The sequence below is a fragment of the Sphaeramia orbicularis genome, unplaced genomic scaffold (genome assembly GCF_902148855.1).
Source record: "Sphaeramia orbicularis unplaced genomic scaffold, fSphaOr1.1, whole genome shotgun sequence".
Taxonomy (NCBI): Eukaryota; Metazoa; Chordata; class Actinopteri; order Kurtiformes; family Apogonidae; genus Sphaeramia; species Sphaeramia orbicularis.
Window position 1 is genome coordinate 147873 of NW_021941631.1, and position 22526 is coordinate 170398.

General features: G+C 43.4%; 1 protein-coding gene across 2 annotated transcripts; it reads left to right on the forward strand.

Annotated features, from left to right (window-relative positions):
- Nucleotides 1-1874: 1874 nt before the first annotated feature.
- On the forward strand, nucleotides 1875-21503 carry trim16 (tripartite motif containing 16). Of its 2 annotated transcripts, XM_030130448.1 has the most exons (8): nucleotides 1875-1950; nucleotides 1996-2071; nucleotides 5858-6486; nucleotides 9901-9996; nucleotides 11951-12184; nucleotides 13456-13627; nucleotides 15849-15944; nucleotides 16346-21503. In XM_030130448.1, the coding sequence occupies exons 2-8, from the start codon at nucleotides 2026-2028 to the stop codon at nucleotides 16954-16956; spliced, it is 1884 nt and encodes a 627-aa protein (XP_029986308.1). In that variant the 5' UTR covers nucleotides 1875-1950; nucleotides 1996-2025; the 3' UTR covers nucleotides 16957-21503. The 2 variants fall into 2 exon arrangements, with proteins under 2 accessions (XP_029986308.1, XP_029986307.1); XM_030130447.1 differs by having other exon boundaries at nucleotides 1897-2071.
- Nucleotides 21504-22526: the final 1023 nt, after the last annotated feature.

Genomic DNA, 22526 nt, shown 5'->3' on the forward strand with positions numbered 1-22526 from the left:
TATTGTCCGTTTGACATATTTTTAATGTTCCCTTATGTTTGACTCCTGAACATTTATTGACCAATGGGTTAGGTTAAGGGTAAGCATTAGCTTTAGGGTAAGCATTAGTGTAGGGTTAGGGTTAAACATTAAGGTAGGATTAGGGTAAGGTTAAGCATTAGGGTAGGGTTAGGATAAGGGTTAAGCATTAGGGTTAGGGTTCGGGTAGGCATTAGGGTAGGGTAAGGGTAAGCATTAGGGCAGGTTTAGGATAAGCATTAGGGTAGGGTTAGGGTAGGCATTAAGGTAGGGTTAGGGTAAAGGTAAGTATTAGGGTAAGGGTAAGCATTAGGGTAAGGGTAAGTGTTAGGGTCAATGGGCGTCAGTTTTTTTTTCGGTGTCAGAGTGGACTTTTGACCACAGAACCGGTTTTTATTATAAAATCCATCCATGTGTTTTCATATGTTTAATAAAATACAAGTAAAACTAAACTAACTAAACTCCAAATCTGATTTTTATTCAGATTTCCTGTTTTTGTTTTTGTTTCTGTTTTTTCATTCCGGTGGAAACATCACATTTTCTGTCCTTTTAATTAATGTGTTTTTCTATTGAAGTTTCAATTTTCATCTGTATCTGATGGTCTGGGGGCTTCAGCAGGGGCAGTGTTTGTGTTTTGTGTAGTTTGGGTGTGCGGTCACCAGGGGGCAGTGTTTGTGTGTTGTGTAGTTTGGGTGTGCGGTCACCAGGGGCAGTGTTTGTGTTTTGTGTAGTTTGGGTGTGCGGTCACCAGGGGCAGTGTTTGTGTTTTGTGTAGTTTGGGTGTGCGGTCACCAGGGGGCAGTGTTTGTGTGTTGTGTAGTTTGGGTGTGCGGTCACCAGGGGCAGTGTTTGTGTTGTGTAGTTTGGGTGTGCGGTCACCAGGGGCAGTGTTTGTGTGTTGTGTAGTTTGGGTGTGCGGTCACCAGGGGCAGTGTTTGTGTGTTGTGTAGTTTGGGTGTGCGGTCACCAGGGGCAGTGTTTGTGTTTTGTGTAGTTTGGGTGTGCGGTCACCAGGGGCAGTGTTTGTGTTTTGTGTAGTTTGGGTGTGCGGTCACCAGGGGCAGTGTTTGTGTGTTGTGTAGTTTGGGTGTGCGGTCACCAGGGGGCAGTGTTTGTGTTTTGTGTAGTTTGGGTGTGCGGTCACCAGGGGCAGTGTTTGTGTTTTGTGTAGTTTGGGTGTGCGGTCACCAGGGGCAGTGTTTGTGTTTTGTGTAGTTTGGGTGTGCGGTCACCAGGGGCAGTGTTTGTGTGTTGTGTAGTTTGGGTGTGCGGTCACCAGGGGGCAGTGTTTGTGTTTTGTGTAGTTTGGGTGTGCGGTCACCAGGGGGCAGTGTTTGTGTTTTGTGTAGTTTGGGTGTGCGGTCACCAGGGGGCAGTGTTTGTGTTTTGTGTAGTTTGGGTGTGCGGTCACCAGGGGGCAGTGTTTCTCTTCTGAAGCGTCTTTATGTTTCCTGGATGTTTTTGTCACATGTGGAAGAGGAAGCAGTTTGGATTAATCATCAGGGTTAGGGTTAGGGGTTTAGGGGGTTAGGGGTTTAGGGGGTTAGGGTTTGGGTTTGGGTTGTTCAGACAGAATGTGAGCAGTAGTGCCTTCATCTGCAGGATGCTCCTCAAACACTGGGGGGGGGGGGGGGGGGTGTCACATGATCTGGATGATCACATGATCCAGGGTGGTGTTGTGATGACAGCTGTGTGTGATCTACTTCCATGTGGAGGAGGAACTGGGGGGAGGAGCTGGTCTACAGGATGAGGTGCTGGGGGGAGGAGCTGGTCTACAGGAAGAGGAACTGGGGGGAGGAGCTGGTCTACAGGAGGAGGAACTGGGGGGAGGAGCTGGTCTACAGGAGGAGTCAGTGTGCCTGGTGTCAGGGTTAGGTGTGTCAGAGCCTCCTGTGCAGATCCAGGAACAGCAGCCAGACCAGTTCTGTTTAGACCAGTTCTGTCTAGACCAGTTCTATTCAGACCAGTTCTATTTAAACCTGCTGGCAAAGTGTAAGAGCAGCTGACATGGCAGATCCAGATCAGACCTACACCCAGAACCACACCTGTCCAGGTGAGTCCACCACAGGACACAGACCTGGACCCAGAACCAAAACCTGTCCAGGTGAGTCCACCACACAGGACACAGACCTGGACCCAGAACCACACCTGTCCAGGTGAGTCCACCACAGGACACAGACCTGGACCCAGAACCACACCTGTCCAGGTGAGTCCACACAGGACACAGACCTGGACCCAGAACCACACCTGTCCAGGTGAGTCCACACAGGACACAGACCTGGACCCAGAACCACATCTGTCCAGGTGAGTCCACCACAGGACACAGACCTGGACCCAGAACCACACCTGTCCAGGTGAGTCCACACAGGACACAGACCTGGACCCAGAACCACACCTGTCCAGGTGAGTCCACACAGGACACAGACCTGGACCCAGAACCACATCTGTCCAGGTGAGTCCACCACAGGACACAGACCTGGACCCAGAACCACACCTGTCCAGGTGAGTCCACACAGGACACAGACCTGGACCCAGAACCACACCTGTCCAGGTGAGTCCACACAGGACACAGACCTGGATCCTTTTGCTCCTCTTTTTGGTTTTATTTGTCTCCTGTCGCTGATACCTGGACTTTCCAAAACAGACTCGAATTTAGCAGTTTTTACTGTTTTTCTTCAATGTGAAGAACTAAGCCTGACTTTAGTATTGTGTCAGATTGAATCTAACTAAGCTTGACTTTAGTATTGTGTCAGATTGAATCTAACTAAGCCTGACTTTAGTATTGTGTCAGATTGAATCTCACTAAGCCTGACTTTAGTATTGTGTCAGATTGAATCTAACTAAGCCTGACTTTAGTATTGTGTCAGATTGAATCTAACTAAGCCTGACTTTATTGTGTCGGATTGAATCTAACCAAGCCTGACTTTAGTATTGTGTCAGATTGAATCTAACCAAGCCTGACTTTATTATTGTGTCAGATTAATCTAACCAAGCCTGACTTTATTATTGTGTCAGATTAATCTAAACAAGCCTGACTTTATTATTGTGTCAGATTAATCTAACTAAGCATGACTTTATTACTGTGTCAGATTGAATCTAACTAAGTCTGACTTTATTCTTGAGTCAGATTGAGTCTAACTAAGCCTGACTTTATTATTGAGTCAGACTGAATCTAACTAAGCCTGACTTTATTCTTGAGTCAGATTGAATCTAACTAAGCCTGACTTTATTATGGAGTCAGATTGAATCTAACTAAGCCTGACTTTATTGAGTCAGATTGAATCTAACTAAGATTGATTTCATTATTGTGTCAGATTGAATCTAACTAAGCCTGACTTTATTCTTGAGTCAGATTGAAGCTAACTAAGCCTGACTTTATTATTGATTCAGATTGAATCTAACTAAGCCTGACTTTATTATTGAGTCAGATTGAATCTAACTAAGCCTGACTTTATTATTGTGTCAGATTGAATCTAACTAAACCTGACTTTATTATTGTGTCAGATTGAATGTAACTAAGCCTGACTTTACTATTGTGTCAGATTAATCTAACTAAACCAGACTTTATTATTGAGTCAGATTGAATCTAACTAAGCCTGACTTTATCATTGAGTCAGATTGATTCTAACTAAACCTGACGTTATTATTGTGTCAGATTGAATCTAACTAAACCTGACTTTATTATTGTGTCAGATTGAATGTAACTAAGCCTGACTTTATTATTGTGTCAGATTGAATCTAATTTAGCCTGACTTTATTGTGTCAGATTGAGTCTAACCAAGCCTGACTTTATTATTGTGTCAGATTAATCTAACTGAACCTGACTTTATTATTGAGTCAGATTGAATCTAACTAAGCCTGACTTTATTACTGTGTCAGATTGAATCTAACTAAGCCTGACATTATTCCTGAGTCAGATTGAATCTAACTTGGCCTGACTTTATTATTGAGTCAGATTGAATCTAACTAAGCCTGACTTTATTCTTGAGTCAGATTGAATCTAACTAAGCCTGACTTTATTATTGAGTCAGATTGAATCTAACTAAGCCTGACTTTATTATTGTGTCAGATTGAATCTAACTAAGCCTGACTTTATCATTGAGTCACATTGAATCTAACTAAGCCTGACTTTATTCTTGAGTCAGATTGAATCTAACTAAGCCTGACTTTATTATTGAGTCAGATTGAATCTAACTAAGCCTGACTTTATTATTGTGTCAGATTGAGTCTAACTAAGCCTGACTTTATTGAGTCAGATTGAGTCTAACTAAGCCTGACTTTATTACTGAGTCAGATTGAAAGCAGTGGTTTGTGTGAAACAGGAACAGGAGTGGTTGTTACAATAAGAGCCAAACGTTAGCAACTTCACAGTTTAACACTATTCAGTCTGTAAGGTTTAAAGGTGGACGTTTGGGTCTTTAAGGGTTAAAGGTGGACGTTTGGGTCTGTAAGGGTTAAAGGTGGACGTTTGGGTCTGTAAGGGTTAAAGGTGGACGTTTGGGTCTTTAAGGGTTAAAGGTGGACGTTTGGGTCTTTAAGGGTTAAAGGTGGACGTTTGGGTCGGTAAGGGTTAAAGGTGGACGTTTGGGTCTTTAAGGGTTAAAGGTGGACGTTTGGGTCTGTAAGGTTTAAAGGTGGACGTTTGGGTCTGTAAGGTTTAAAGGTGGACGTTTGGGTGTTTAAGGGTTAAAGGTGGATGTTTGGGTGTTTAAGGGTTAAAGGTGGACGTTTGGGTCTTTAAGGGTTAAAGGTGGACATTTGAGTCTGAAAGGGTTAAAGGTGGATGTTTGGGTCTGTAAAGGTTAAAGGTGGACATTTGGGTCTTTAAGAGTTAAAGGTTTACGTTTGGGTCTGTGAGGGTTAAGGGTGGACATTTGGGTTTTTAAGGGTTAAAGGTGGACGTTTGGGTGTTTAAGGGTTAAAGGTGGACGTTTGTGTGTTTAAGGGTTAAAGGTGGACGTTTGGGTCTTTAAGGGTTAAAGGTGGACGTTTGGGTGTTTAAGGGTTAAAGGTGGACGTTTGGGTTTTTAAGGGTTAAAGGTGGACGTTTGGGTCTGTAAGGGTTAAAGGTGGACGTTTGGGTGTTTAAGGGTTAAAGGTGGACGTTTGGGTGTTTAAGGGTTAAAGGTGGACTTTTGGGTTTTTAAGGGTTAAAGGTGGACGTTTGGGTCTGTAAGGGTTAAAGGTGGATGTTTGGGTTTTTAAGGGTTAAAGGTGGACGTTTGGGTCTGTAAGGGTTAAAGGTGGACGTTTGGGTGTTTAAGGGTTAAAGGTGGACGTTTGGGTCTTTAAGGGTTAAAGGTGGACGTTTGGGTGTTTAAAGGTTAAAGGTGGATGTTTGGGTCTTTAAGGGTTAAAGGTTTACGTTTGGGTCATTAAGGGTTAAAGGTGGACATTTGGGTTTTTAAGGGTTAAAGGTGGACGTTTGGGTGTTTAAGGGTTAAAGGTGGATGTTTGGGTCTTTAAGGGTTAAAGGTTTACGTTTGGGTCATTAAGGGTTAAAGGTGGACATTTGGGTTTTTAAGGGTTAAAGGTGGACGTTTGGGTGTTTAAGGGTTAAAGGTGGACGTTTGGGTTTTTAAGGGGTAACAGTAAAAACAGTAAAACATGTGAAATGTGTCAAAGCTAATGGTTTTCTGGTTTGACTCAGGTATGTTTAGTTGAAAACTTCTTCAATTTGGTTTTTAAAGGTGGGAACGCTGTTAAAGATACAATAAGAATAAGAGACAAAAATGTGACGATAATAGAAAAAGACAAAGATGGAAATTTGGATCAAAATGAAAAACAAGAAAAAAACAACGTAAAGAATGAAGATGATGAAAAACTACTTTAACCACAGAATCTGAGCGGAACAGGGACCAGAGTTCACGTGAGACCCCCCAGAGTCCACCTGAGACCATCCAGAGTCCAACCGAGACCCCCCAGAGTCCACCTGAGACCCTTCAGAGTCTAGACCCACAGAGTCCACCTGAGACCCTCCAGAGTCCAGACCCACAAAGTCCACCTGAGACCCTCCAGAGTCCTGCTAAAGTTCCACAGACCAGCACCGAAACTAAAACCAAAGAGGATAGTGAAGACCCCAAGACCACGGAGGAGACCCAGATCCCGGAGTATCTGAAGGAGTACGAAGACCCCGACAAGCCTGAGGAGGAGGAGCCTCTGGGGCCCGACGACGTGGTCTGCGACTCCTGCATGGAGACCCCCCGCCGGGCCGTCAAGTCCTGCCTCACCTGCCTGGTGTCGTACTGCCAGCCCCACCTCCGGCCGCACCTGGAGAACCCCAAGTTCCAGAACCACCGCCTGCTGGAGCCACTGAGGGACATTGAGAGGCGGACCTGCGAGACCCACAAGAGGCCCCTGGAGCTGTTCTGCCAGGCCGACAGCCACTGCGTCTGCCAGGACTGTGTGTCTGAAGACCACCGAGGACACAAGACCGTCCCTGTGGAGGAGGCCCGGCACCGCATCCAGGCAGGTCCAACACAGACCACATACAGACCACATCCAACACAGACCACATCCAAACCACATACAGACCACATCCAACACAGACCACATACAGACCACATCCAACACAGACCACATCCAACACAGACAACATAAAGACCACATCCAACACAGACCACATCCAACACAGACCACATCCAAACCACATACAGACCACATCCAACACAGACCACATACAGACCACATCCAACACAGACCACATCCAACACAGACAACATAAAGACCACATCCAACACAGACCACATACAGACAACATCCAACACAGACCACATACAGACCACATCCAACACAGACCACATACAGACCACATCCAACACAGACCACATCCAACACAGACAACATAAAGACCACATCCAACACAGACCACATACAGACCACATCCAACACAGACCACATCCAGACCACATCCAACACAGACCACATACAGACCACATCCAACACAGACCACATACAGACCACATCCAACACAGACCACATCCAAACCACATACAGACCACATCCAACACAGACCACATACAGACCACATCCAACACAGACCACATCCAACACAGACAACATAAAGACCACATCCAACACAGACCACATACAGACAACATCCAACACAGACCACATACAGACCACATCCAACACAGACCACATCCAGACCACATCCAACACAGACCACATGCAGACTACATCCAGACCACATCCAACACAGACCACATACAAACCACATACAGACCACATCCAACACAGACCACATACAGACCACATTAACAAATACCACATACAGACCACATCCAACACAGACCACATACAAACCACATACAGACCACATCCAACACAGACCACATCCAACACAGACCACATACAGACCACATTAACAAATACCACATCCAGACCGCATCCAACACAAACCACATACAGACCACATTAACAAATACCACATACAGACCACATCCAACACAGACCACATACAGACCATATACAGACCACATCCAGACCACATTTAACACAGACCACATAAAGACCACATGGTCTGGGGTTGTCCACATGGGTTCAGGGTTCTGGTCTGGTCTGGGTTTGGTTCAGAACCTCAGTCAGTCAAATCAAAGACCCCGTTTACACTGATCCCGATCAATATGTGATGATTATTGATGATGTAAATGGTCTAATCTGGGTCCAAATTGTCTGACGTGTCCCAGGGTCTAAACCAGGGGTGGTTTTTTTGGCTCAGGGGGCCATGTTGACTTTTAAAAAGTGACAGACGGGCAGTCAGCACAAGATACAATACATATAAAAAACACATTTGTTAAGAGTACATATCAAACATAAACAGAAAAAAACATTCCAGTGTTAATAAACCTTTAGTGGAACAGTGTAGTTGATCAGCCATTTTTACGAGTGCATGGAAGTCTGGTGTTGGGTTAGGGTGTCAGTTCTCAGAACAGATCTGAGGTGTTCATCTGTGGGTGCTCTGTTGGTGTTCATCAAAAGTCTGTTCACTGACATATGTAGAGCCAAACAACAGCAGCATCCTCTGTTCCATCTTCTGGATGTTTGGAGATTTGGCTGAACTTAATGAAGCACAAAACTTATCCAGTTTAAAGGAGTTGAACTTCTGCTTTAACACCATGTCACATTGGAGATCAGTCAGTTCCAACTGTAACTTTCTGTGGCACCGTTTCAGGGTCAACCCTAACCCTAACCCTGTTCCTAACCCTAACCCTGTGAGGCAGACATGACACCAGCTGAAGTGACTGGTCCATTTTTCCAAAATCACAGAACCGTCAGCAGAATTCTTCATGCAGCTCATCCAGTATTTCCTGCATTTGTTCACATGTTGCTTTTTGCTCTTTTAACGTAGCCGGTGTGGGGAAATGAACCAATGACTGATCTGACATGTGCTTTAACATAAAACTACTTGGTCTGGAAGGCTCTGGCGCCTGCTCTCATTTCATGCACAAACAGGTTTTTCTCTTGTAGCTTCATGTTCAGCTCGTTCATGTGTGTCCGTATGTCCACAGGAAAAGCGCCATCACAAAGCACATCTGTGTCATTCAGTTCAGGAAAACTGTCAGTGTTCTCCAAAAATGAACTCATCTGTTTGAGCTCTCACACTCGTTGACATACTTTCCCAAACTGAACCAGTGGACATTAGAATGGTAAAGCACGTCTCTGAGATCAGCCTCAGTTTATTCAAGAAAATGAATAAACTGATGATGCTGAAGTCCCCTCGCTCCGATAAAGTGAACGAATTTCACTACTGGCTTCACTCCGTGGTCCAGCTGACACACAGGTTTCCACAGTGTTTCCTGGTGAACTGTGCAGTGTAGGAAAAGGAGCTCCTGCTCAGGTGCTCCTCTTTCAGCCTGTCCTGGACGTTTTTTCCGTCAGATTTGCTGATCCATCTGTACTAACGTTGGCCAGTCTACTCCATGGTAACTGGTGCCTCTGTATGACCACTGACACACTCTTATAGAAATCCTCTCCGTGTTTTTCCTTTTAGTGATTCCATCTCCTAAAACTCCTCCGTTATCTCCAAATGTTCATGAATCCCTCTGTTAATAATTCAAAGCTGAGCGCTGTCCTTTATGTCACTGCTTTCGTCCAGTGCCAAAGACTAGAATGGAAATGACTCCGCTTTTTTGTTTAGCTTGACAGTTAAATTTTCGTCAGTAGTTCAACATGGTGAGTCACTGTCCTGTCTGATGAGCTCATGTGTTCAAATGTGTCTTTGCTCTCAGGACATAAACACTTGCTGTCTCTACTTTCACTCTTTGACAAATTCCCCTTCAGACAAAGGCTTTTGGCTTTTGCTCATTTAATGCCAGTAAAGAACTCGTCTTGCTGTTTGATTCTTGGATGGAAGCTGTTCGGATAAAGGGGTTTTGCTGAGCCTGTAAGCTAGCTACCAACCTATGAGCGGTAGCCGTCCATTCTTATGTTGACATGTTGTTAGCATAATTAGCATGCTTGGTGGAAAAGTGACGGCTGATGTATTCCTTTAAAACTGCAACAGGTTATTGTCAAATCAGACAAACAGCCTTTGAGCAGACTGCAGGAAAACAGTATTTAGGGTTCCATTCCTTATTAAACACTCACTGTCCACTTTTCTGTTCTTTGACGTTGCTGCACATGGTTCTGAGCAGTAGAAAAGTGAGAACACCAAGTGGCTCAGGCTCCTAATGCGCCACCTGGTGGTCAAATGCCTGTCATTACAAGTCAAATGAATGCAATCATTCAATCATTCACATCAAATATGGATTCTGGACCTATCTGAGGTGGGCTGGATTAAAAAGACCAACGGACTTAACCCTAACCCTGTTCCTAACCCTGGTCTAACCCTAACCCTGGTCTAACCGGTCCAAGGTCTTTGACATGTCTGTGTGCCCTCAGAAGGAACTGATGGACAAACAGACGGAGATGAAAAAGACGGTGGCAGCGGCGGAGAACGCCATCAACAAACTACAGGTCAACACTGTCTGCATAGAGGTAAACAAACAAACAAACAAACAAACTACAGGTCAACACTGTCTGCATAGAGGTAAACAAACAAACAAGCAAGCAAACAAACAAACTACAGGTCAACACTGTCTGCATAGAGGTAAACAAACAAGCAAGCAAACGAACAAACTACAGGTCAACACTGTCTGCATAGAGGTAAACAAACAAACAAGCAAGCAAACAAACAAACTACAGGTCAACACTGTCTGCATAGAGGTAAACAAACAAACAAACAAACCACAGGTCAACACTGTCTGCATAGAGGTAAACAAACAAGCAAGCAAACGAACAAACTACAGGTCAACACTGTCTGCATAGAGGTAAACAAACAAGCAAGCAAACAAACAAACTATAGGTCAACACTGTCTGCATAGAGGTAAACAAACAAACAAACAAACTGCAGGTCAACACTGTCTGCATAGAGGTAAACAAACAAACAAACAAACTACAGGTCAACACTGTCTGCATAGAGGTAAACAAACAAGCAAGCAAACGAACAAACTACAGGTCAACACTGTCTGCATAGAGGTAAACAAACAAGCAAGCAAACAAACAAACTACAGGTCAACACTGTCTGCATAGAGGTAAACAAACAAACAAACAAACTACAGGTCAACACTGTCTGCATAGAGGTAAACAAACAAACAAACAAACTACAGGTCAACACTGTCTGCATAGAGGTAAACAAACAAGCAAGCAAACGAACAAACTACAGGTCAACACTGTCTGCATAGAGGTAAACAAACAAACAAACAAACTACAGGTCAACACTGTCTGCATAGAGGTAAACAAACAAGCAAGCAAACGAACAAACTACAGGTCAACACTGTCTGCATAGAGGTAAACAAACAAACAAACAAACTACAGGTCAACACTGTCTGCATAGAGGTAAACAAACAAACAAGCAAGCAAACAAACAAACTACAGGTCAACACTGTCTGCATAGAGGTAAACAAACAAACAAACAAACCACAGGTCAACACTGTCTGCATAGAGGTAAACAAACAAGCAAGCAAACGAACAAACTACAGGTCAACACTGTCTGCATAGAGGTAAACAAACAAGCAAGCAAACAAACAAACTATAGGTCAACACTGTCTGCATAGAGGTAAACAAACAAACAAACAAACTGCAGGTCAACACTGTCTGCATAGAGGTAAACAAACAAACAAACAAACTACAGGTCAACACTGTCTGCATAGAGGTAAACAAACAAGCAAGCAAACGAACAAACTACAGGTCAACACTGTCTGCATAGAGGTAAACAAACAAGCAAGCAAACAAACAAACTACAGGTCAACACTGTCTGCATAGAGGTAAACAAACAAACAAACAAACTACAGGTCAACACTGTCTGCATAGAGGTAAACAAACAAACAAACAAACTACAGGTCAACACTGTCTGCATAGAGGTAAACAAACAAGCAAGCAAACGAACAAACTACAGGTCAACACTGTCTGCATAGAGGTAAACAAACAAACAAACAAACTACAGGTCAACACTGTCTGCATAGAGGTAAACAAACAAGCAAGCAAACGAACAAACTACAGGTCAACACTGTCTGCATAGAGGTAAACAAACAAACAAACAAACTACAGGTCAACACTGTCTGCATAGAGGTAAAACAAACAAACAAACAAACTACAGGTCAACAGTGTCTGCATAGAGGTAAAACAAACAAACAAACAAACTACAGGTCAACAGTGTCTGCATAGAGGTGAAACAAACAAACAAACTACAGGTCAACAGTGTCTGCATAGAGGTAAAACAAACAAACGAACAAGAAGAAGGTACGACTGGAGGAGGAGGGGCAGATCTGATCTGTTTCTTCTTCCTCCTCCTCGTCCTCCTCCTCCTCTTCTTCCTCCTCTTCCTCTACCTCCTCCTTCCTTCTCCTCCTCTAGGTTAAAGGTTAAAGGTGTCTCTTCATCTCCTTTTCAGAACTCTGTGTCGGAGGTTCGCTCCGTCATCTCCTCCTCCTTTGATCGGCTCCAGGCGTCGGTGGAAAAAGCCAAGAAGGAGGTGACGGAGATCCTGGAGGGGGAGGAGCAGCAGGCACTGAAGCAGGCCCAGGGGATCCGGGTCCACCTGGAGCACAGGTGTACGGACCTGAAGAAGACCCAGGCCCAGGTGGACCGGATCACCAGGAACCACAACCATGTGGACTTCCTGCAGGTAAACCACCACACCAACTAACCCAGACCCTAACCCAGACCAGGAGGTGTTCACTGACCCTAACCCAGACCAGGAGATGTTCACTGACCCTAACCAAGACCAGGGGGTGTTCACTGACCCTAACCCAGACCCAGACCAGGAGGCGTTCACTGACCCTAACCCAGACCAGGAGGTGTTCACTGACCCTAACCCAGACCAGGAGGTGTTCACTGACTGTAACCCAGACCAGGTGGCGTTCACTGACCCTAACCCAGACCAGGAGGCGTTCACTGACCCTAACCAAGACCAGGGGGTGTTCACTGACCCTAACCCAGACCCAGACCAGGAGGCGTTCACTGACCCACCATCCTGAGTGGAATCCAACCCATTGTTCAGTCACATCTGTCTTTCTGCTGTCGCCGTACACTTACCGTATTTTTAAACAAACTTTATTAAGAGCCTCAACAATACAATCAAACATTACAAGCAACAGATAATTCATCCAAAGGGATTGAGCTGCTTTTTTTGAGTTGATCAGCGCTAAAGAATGAAATAGGTCCAGTCAGTCCTGGCATCCTCAGATGGGGTCATGTGATGCTTTTCCTCTGATAGTTACCAACAATCCAACCAATAAAGAGGTACAAACATGAAGAAACAATGAACAAAAATGAACCAAAAATGAGGAAAAAAAAGCCACAATCAGCAAAACAGACAAAAATGTACAAAATAGTCAAAGAGCATCAATCAGAAATGGGAAAAATATTAAACAAAATGGACCAAAAAGCATAAAACCAACTAAATAAAGATGAACAAAATACCCAAAAAAAGGAGGAAAAAACAATGAACAGAGCAATATTTGAACAAGTAAAGACAATAAAGAAATAATCAAAAGTAGCAAAAAGTATTAAATTAATGAATAAATTAAATCATTAAGGAAAAAAATGACAGTATAATAAAACAGAACAAAACTGTACAAAATAATGAAGAAAATGGACAATAACGAATCATTAGTAAACGAAGAAATTAAGAAACTGGCCAAAAAAAGGTACAACAATAAAGACACAATTGCCAAAAGGAAGAAAATAAAAAAAAAAAAATTAAAAAATTAAAAATAAATAAATAAATTAGACAAATTAATCAAAGAACATTAATGAAAAAAAAAAAAACTAAAAAAAACTGAAAACACAATCAACTACATGAATAAAAATGAACAAAATACTCCACAGTACGTGTTTGTGACATTTGTGTCCATTTTTCTGTCCTTCCTGGTATTTGGTGCTGGAATTTTTCAGGAATACTCGGAGTGGAGGAAGGAGGCGGCTGATGTTTCCCTCCCCGGCGTCTCCATCGGTTTGACCGACAGCCTGGCCTCCTTCAGCCGGGTCATCGTCGACTCCACTGATGAGCTGTGCCGAGCGCTGGTTTCCTCCTATGCACAGAAACTCAAACAGACGTGTTCCAACGGTGAGTGACGGACGGGCGTGTTCATGCATGTGAGGAATGTGTGTGGAGGCGGAGGATCACCTGGGCTAAAAATACCACAACGCTGTTAGAAAAACCAGCCCAGCACAAAGCTGGAGTCATCCAGACCTGGTCACATGACCAGAGGGAGACAAACACCTGATCTACCACCACAGGATTAGGGTTAGGGCACCGACACAAGCCCGAAACGCAAATACAGAACACCAGCACAAGCCTGAAACTGAAAGATGAAATACCAAGTAACAAAAAATAAAGAAAATAACTAATAAATGGATCAAGAACGAACCCCCCCCCCAAAAAAAAAAACAACAACCCAACAACAAACAAATAAAAAATGAACAAAAGGTAATAATATAATCCAAAAAATAAAGAAAATAACCAATAAACAGATCAAGAAAACAAACCCCCCCCCAAAAAAACCCAACAACAAATGAATAAAAAATTAACAAAAAGTAACAAAATAATAATAATAATAATAATAATAATAAAAAATTCAACAAATGGATCACAGAAGTACAAACTAAAAAAATAAAGAAAACTGACAAAATGAAGATAAAATCATCAAGAACAATAATGAATCAAGAATTATAAAAATAATCAACTAATTCAACTAAATAATCAACTAAAGTGAATGGTCAATCTTCACAAAATTGAAATAAATGTTATTAAAGTGATGAATTGAAGTATCAAATGTTCATCACTGGGGTGAAAATGTGAAGATCTGGATTAGATTCAGCCCTTGGCCCCTCCCCCTTGGTCCCTCCCCCTTACTCCTCCCCCACCGTGTTGCGTGTTCACGTGAAGGGTTCGTGTTGTCCAGGATTTTAAATTAGTCAGAGGGGAGGGGCTAAGCTGTGAAGCCCTTGAAATGGAGATTTTCAGGAACACACTATGAATGGAGATGTAAAAGAAATCTCCCATAATTCAGTTCAAATCATCGGTCTGATGGAGGTTGACGCAGCAAAAAAAGTGCAGTAGTGATGAAAGAAACACAAATGTAAACAACTTAATCATTTGATCGTCTGTTTAATGCCGTTTCAACGTGTTATAGATTGCATTTCTGCGGTTTGTGGTTGATAGATGCAAAAAGACGACCGAAACCCATGGACCAGACAGTTCCAGCTGCTGACAGCATTATGTTTACGCATTTGGCAGACGCTTTTTTCCAAAGCGACTTACAGGGGAAAACCAATTAAATCACTCAATCAATCAAATTTTATTTATATAGCGCCAGATCACAAAAAAGTTATCTCTTGACATTTTATATATAGAGTTGGTCAAAACCAGACTCTAAGTCAATTCTACAGAAACCCAACAGAATCCTCCTGGAGCAAACACTTGTGACTGGTGACAGTGGCGAGGAAAAACTTCCCTTTAACAGGCAGAAACCTCGAGCAGACCCAGACTCCTGGAGGATGGCCGTCTGCCTTGACCAGTTGGGGTTAAAGAGAGAGAGTAGAGAAGGGGAAAAAGAGAGAGCGATAGAGATAGGGACTGGGGGAGAGGGGGAGAAGGGGGGAGTAGGGGGAGACACATGGAGGCGGTTGAGGATAAGTGAGTGGTGATGATGAGGGCAGGGAAGAGGCCGGACCACCGCAGCAGGTCCAGAGATAATCGTGAAAGAATCTGTGGTTGTCCTGGGAAAAACCTTATTAGAATATTTAAAATGGAATGTTTGAAAGTGCTAGGACAGGAGGTGCTCTCGGAAGAGCTGGGTCTTCAGGAGCTTCTTGAAGATAGGCAGGGATGACTCTGTTCTTGTAGCATTAAAGGGGGAGGGGCAAGGGGAGGGGCCAAAGTTAGGATATCTTAGTTAGGAAGGGCATCAATGACTGCTGATGACTGAACAGGTCTGGAAGGGTTGGACCATTAAAGGGGGCGGGGCAGGGGGAGGGGCCAAAGTTAGGATATCTTTTAACAGAGGCATCAATGACTGCTGATGACTGAACAGGTCTGGAAGGGTTGGACCATTTTATAAGGGAATGTTTATGCCACTAACCCTTGCAGCTCCATCTCAAGGGGTACTGTCAAGTGCAAGGGCTGAGGAGTAAGGGTAAGGGGCTAAGGGCTGAACTGGGATTGGACCATTGAGTTTCAGATAGTGATGAACTCCTCATCACTGATACATTAATGATCTGAAAAATTGCTGCAGGTTCTTGGGTTTTATTTTTAATATTTGAACCCTATTGTTCTTTGATTCCAGATAAAATGGGAATAAAGACTACTGTCCAGGCCATCGTGGCAGCAAAACACAACATGTCTCTACCGGATCCAGTGACGCATGATGACTTTCTCAAATGTGAGTGATTCAACCAGAGTGGAGAAGACATGATGGTACAGGTCAATAATAGAAGACATGATGGTACAGGTCAATAATAGAGAAGAAATACTAACAAACATATGGATTCATAATCTATCAAACATGGATTAATAATCTATAATCTATCAAACATACAGATTTACAGTTTATAATCTTACCAAACATATCGTTTAATAGTCTGTAATCTATCAAACATACACTTTTATAATCTATAATCTATCAGACATACGCTTTAATAATCTATCATATATACAGACTGTAGGGTTAGGGTTATGCCCTTCGGACTGTACAAGACCCAGACCAGTCCAGACCATTACGATCTAAACAGTAATTGGAGTCTTGTTCTCAAACTCCACCTGTCTTTTGTCAACCTCTGTCAGACTCCGCCCTCGTCAGCTTCGACGGCCAGACGGCACATAAGTTCCTGCGTCTAACGGAGGACAACCAGAAGGTGACCAACACCACGCCGTGGCAGCATCCCTACGCAGATGTCCCGGAGCGTTTCGAGCACTGGCGGCAGGTCCTGGCATCAGAGAGCTTCTACCTGGGACGCCATTATTTCGAGGCAGACATCAGCGGTGAGGGCACGCATGTGGGTGTGACCTACAAGAGCATCGACCGCAAAGGCAGCGAGAGCAACTGCTGCATCACAGGAAACAATTTCTCATGGTGTCTGCAGTGGAATGGACGCACCTTCTCGGCATGGCACGGCGACGTGGAGACGCCGCTCAGTGTGCAGAAGTTCACGCGCATCGGCATCTACGTGGATTACACTCGAGGGCTGCTGGCCTTCTACGGTATTGGTGATGGCGTGACACTCATCCACCGCTACGAGGCCGAGTTCCTGGAGCCACTGTACCCGGCTTTCTGGCTCTCCAAGAAGGAGAACGTGGTGGCCCTGGTGGTACCCGGAGAGCCTCTACGCCTCAAAAGCCCCTCCCCTCCGACCTCCCCGGCCAACGGAGCGCTGGTGTCCAAAGTGGCGGCGTGAGGTGACAGTTGTTAGATATCAGTCGTGTTTACAGGAGAAGCAGGTGATGGTTTGGCTTTTTGGTTTAGTCAAACCAAACCATGTGATAAAGATGTCTCTACCACGACAACGTAGAATTCCAAACCATGATATGAGTCCCAAAATGTAGTCGAGTTCCAACTGAACTGCAGAATCTGGACCAGCCCATTAAATCCCCAAATATCCTTGTATGTAGATGATATTCTATTATATAGATGCAAACCACAAATATATCAAGACCTGAGGAAAAAATTCAGATTTAATTTCACATCATTATTTCTTCAGCAATGGTCTAGACCAAAAAAACATCAAGAATCACTACACATGGACTGGAAGAAATCCAATCCTGTAAAATACGGACAGGACATTTCAAATGGATACATAATATAATGATCAATCCCATCCAAGGTCATCCCATCTCCTAGATGTAATGAATCACAACATAAGACCAGTGTTTAAAACCTGGTATTAACATGTGACCAGTGTCCGTTGGCTCCTACATCAATAATTCAGTCTGGACTTTGTTTTGACACTTGGTGTTTTTGATGCATTCTCAGATCTTTATCTTCCAGAACAAAACCTGGACCTGAGTCCTTCAACATGGTGGAGAATCATGGTATGATGATGTAGAAACTTAAAACGTCCGTAAGCAAAGTCAATTTAGTTGAATTTCATGTACACTCACAGTCAATGAAAACTTTGAGACCATATTTTTCGACATAATTTTTATTTTGAAATCCTAAACTGGAATTTTTTTATATAACTCATTTGTTTAGGATACTGGCATACAGAAACACAAATCTAAAGTTTCAAGAATAATTTCAAAACAAAAAACTTTACAAAAGTAAATGGCACCTGCCAAACACAAATTCACAACAGTCAATACTGGGTATGGCCTCCGTTTGGTTCGATGCAGGCGGTCTATGGTCATCAGAGCCTGTGGTGTTGTGGTCCTGGTCCTGGACTATGCGGTCTGTGGTCAACAGAGCCTGTGGTGTTGTGGTGTTCCACCAGGTTTGGGAACAGCCCATCCATAGGCCTGGACTCAAAGCGGCCTCCACCATACCCAGGTCCAACCCGCAGACATTGTTCAGGTGATAGACGTGCCATGATGCCGTTGACTGGACTAACAATGGTGGCCTTTTCTGGGCCTTTATATAGGCCTTCAAAACCAATCCTCAGATTGTGCACATACATCATAGAGACCAACCCATGTGCAATGAACCATGACAACTCATCATTATCTGAACTACCCCAGCACTAAGTCATCAATAAATCCACAATGAATAATTACAACCCCCTACAAGTAAAAATATGCAGACATTTAGACCTCAAAGTTTCTATTGACTGTCAGTATATATGATGTGGACATCAGCAGTATATTGGGTGTCCCAAACAACACATGTACTAGTTTTCAACACCAGTCCATAGGCGGCTTTTCTAAAATGCAGGGCATATATATAATCAACAGTAAGAAAGAAAACAAACTAAATACATGATCAGAACAATAAAAATAGTAATAATAAAAATTGTACTAATATTCTGTGTCTATACGTGTAAGCACTGTTGGTTTGTTTTTAGCCATGCTCTGTTCAAAGCATTTGCATCAGTCTGGGGTTAGGGTTAGGGTTAGGTTAACCCTAACCCCAGTCAGGTGAGTGGGTCTAGACTTCCATGAATTCACTCCTTTTACTGAATAGGCAGACTATCCAAATCATGTTCTGTACCTGGGAATAAATCAGTCCCTGTTGGAGGAGGCTGGTGGATTGACTTGGCTTGAGCTCTGCCTTTTTACCAGTGCAGAAAACGGGGTTGGGACATAATGGTGTAAACATTGAAAATCCAGTTTGATGTTACAGTAAAATATGAAGTTTTGTAATGCAAGGTTGTGTTTTGTCAGGATGCCACAGTGGTGCCATCTCATTGGTTTCTTATCCATCGTTTCTATTTCCTGTTTGTATATTGTTATTCCAGGTTTGAGAGTGACTTGGGAAGCTTGTGACCATGAAGCGACACAATTAGACAAATGAGAGAGAATCATAGTGTGCTTTACATGACAGGTCTCTGCTGATTAAACAAAAACAGTTGAAGTTTGAGTTAACCTTCTTGCAGATGAACTGTACTTGTTTATCAAATTTTAAGTTCTTATCTAGTATGAGTCCCAAATATTGGACCTAGTTCACCACAGTCATTATTTCATTGTTAATCTTTACCTCAAACAGATGGTTCACAGGCTTATTACAAATAGAAATGCACTTAGAAACTGTATTCTTGACATTCAGGGTTACATGAGACAACTTCAGCTAAATAGTGACATTCTGAAGCCATTGGGTCAGGTGGTCAGCTGCTTCGCTAGCTGTTTTGGCAGATGCATAGATGACAGTATCATCAGCGTACATCTGGCAGCTGCCACCTGGACAACTTAGCGACAGGTCATTGATATACATGGTGAACAACAATGGTCCAAGTACAGACTCCTTTGGTACTCCCATGCTGTTAGTGAGAAGTTGGGATTTCTCCTCATTTATTTTGACACATAGCTGTCTTTCCTCCAGATATGATTTAAACCACCGAATGGCATCTGTAGACAGTGTACAACATTTGAACTGTAGTGGACAGTGTGAAAAGCCTTTTGGAGGTCCAAGGACATTGTCCCCACGACATGTGCCTTGACCAACAGACCCTAACCCTAACCCTAAGATATCAGTTAGCCATTTCTGTGGAATATTTAGGCCTAAATCCAAACTGCTGTGGGTGGCTGGTCTCCAAGCAGGCCCGGTCCTGTAGATGTGGGGTATCTAAGGAAGACAAGACCCCCCCGTACCATTCATCCATAAACACAACATAATTTTACTCAGAATTATGACACTAATTCATGTCAAAAGCTCATCGTCTGTACATACCAATGTGTTCTATTTGAACTCAGTGACAGTAAAACAATAAAGGCTATAATAAATGTGGACTGCCTTTGGTGCAGGAGGCTGGGCTTTGTGTCGTGGTCAGGGTCTTCCCAGTTTCTGATGCACTCACCACCTGTTAGAATGGCCAGAAGGGGCTAACCCTAACCCTGGGCACATCGAAGACGACCCAGTAAGCCTTAAGGTTTTCAGTCAGGGTTCCAAATGACTTGTGCATGATTTACAGTTGAAAGAGTTTGAGCACACTTTGTTTTTAGTTTGCACAAAGACGGGAGGCTGTTTTGTCCCTCATTTGTTTCCGTGTTTTGTTTACATTTGCCTACTGTCCCACGCTTGTCCTCGTGGTTACCGTCTGTCATTGCCAGCTTGAGTGCACAACCATGAGCCTCAGGACTCACCCCAGTGTCAGCGACAACATCCTTGGAGTGTTCCGGTTTGTGTTCGATGACAAAGTGCAGAGCTCACCACCCATCCTCCAGAAGAGAACACTGGTTGTTGTGTTAGCCTTGCTCGCTCCATGGCACATGTAGATTCTTACTGTCTGGTGAGTTGAATCTAGTGACAATGGTTGAGTGAGTTTGTTCATGTGTCTGTACCTCCTTCGTCCCATCCTGCTGATGGGATGCTACCCTGAACACCCGAACCCCAGAAGCAGCACCCGCGCCGACCCCATTAATGCAAATGCCTTCCGGTGGCACCAGAGCCTGAGGGGTGAGTTGCAGGATTGTTACAGATTTCACTGCAAGCTGGGGAGATTCAGTCACTGGAGATGAGATCTGCATCAGACTGATGTCTTTTGTTGTAACGAGACATTGGGCTTGTTGGAGAATGGGCCCAGGGATTAGGTGAACATTCCTTGATAGAAGAAGCAGTAGCATTTGGACTTTTGGGTGTGTGCGCCAGCTACCATTCATTCTTCTCAGTGTGATTTTATATGACGGGTCAGGGTTAGGATTAACCCTAACCCAAACCCTACATGACAGCTTGAGGATCTGAGCTCGGCCGTCCTTAAGGACCTGTGTGGACATTGCCACAGAGCCAAGAGTCAAAAGGATCATTTTGCTTTTGCTCATTTCTGTCGATCAACACAATGAAAAAAAGTGTAAAAGAAGGAACACAATAATTTACAAAACTAATTAAAATTCACAAAGAATGAATGTGATTAAATAAAATGGACAAAAACTAGCAGAAACTGAACTAAGTGATTGTCAGAATGAGGGAAAAAATGCAAAAAGGAACAAAACAATCATCAAAATAAACAAAATAATCAAACATTTGACTCTATTCTGACTTTCTTTCCAATGCAGTTTTTGAATGAAACCTCTTAAATGAACATGGTTCTGGTTCCAACATCCTGATGTGATCCGGATGTGGTTTAAGTCCTGAAAACAGCCTGAGTCTCAGACCGTTCCGCCCAGAATGGAAACGGGACCAGGAATCCTGAGTTCCCAGGATCTGGGTCTGGACCTTTGGGAACAGATGACATGATATGGACAGGATTGATCTCCTGAGGTTCAGCTCTTCCTGTCATTAATGTTTCCATCATGTGACTTTTGTGGATCAAATTTGAGAAGGAGGTAAACATTTTAGAAAAAGTGTTTGAATTCAATATAAAAAAAGACATGAATAAGAACAAAAAGTGAAATATATCAGTGTGTATAAATATCACAATGCTGTACCATAGATACGGTGGCTTAAGTTAGCATGCTAACTAGCTAGCAATTGTGACCTGTCCTGTTATACCTCATTCTCACAGTAGAGGAGGTATCTGCTGTGCTCCTGTTACTGTATTTACACCAAGGAGCAACCTCCAGATCTGAAATACTGAATCCAAACCTGCAGTCAGCAGAACAGCCACTGGGGGGGAGAGGTCTAAGTGAGTCAAACTCCATAGATCCCATGTCAAAATATCCAACTGTGCAGTAGAAATTCAAATAGTTACCATCTCTACAGTTTAGTTTTATTGAATTCTTTGGTTTGTTAGCTACGCCGCTACTTTAGTTCAGGAAGTGGCTGATTATAGAAAAGCCTTTATTGTCATTGTGTGTACAATGAAATTAGTTATCAACACAACTGTGTGTGTTTTATTAACCCTGTAAGTCCTAAACACCTGCCAAGACCAAAACCAATGACTGATAACAATTGTTTGAGTAGAAGAAAACTTACGAAAACCATCTGGTGTGTACGATGTTATTATTGAAAACAGAGGTGGGAAATACACTATATTGCCAAAAGTATTGTCTCCCCCATCCAAATAATCAGACTCAGCTGTTCCAGTCCCTTCCATGTCCACAGGTGTATTAAATCCAGCCCTAGGCATGCAGACTGCTTTTACAAACATTTGTGACAGAATGGGTCTCTCTCAGGAGCTCAGTGAATTCCAGCGTGGAACTGTGATAGGATGCCACCTGTGCAACAAATCCAGTCGTGAAATTTCCTCGCTCCTAAATATTCCACAGTCAACTGTCAGCTGGATTGTAAGAAAGTGGAAGTGTTTGGGAACGACAGCAACTCAGCCACGAAGTGGTAGGCCACGGAAACTGACGGAGCGGGGTCAGCGGATGCTGAGACGCAGAATGCGAAGAGGTGGCCAACTTTCTGCAGAGTCAATGGCTACAGACCTCCAAACTTCAT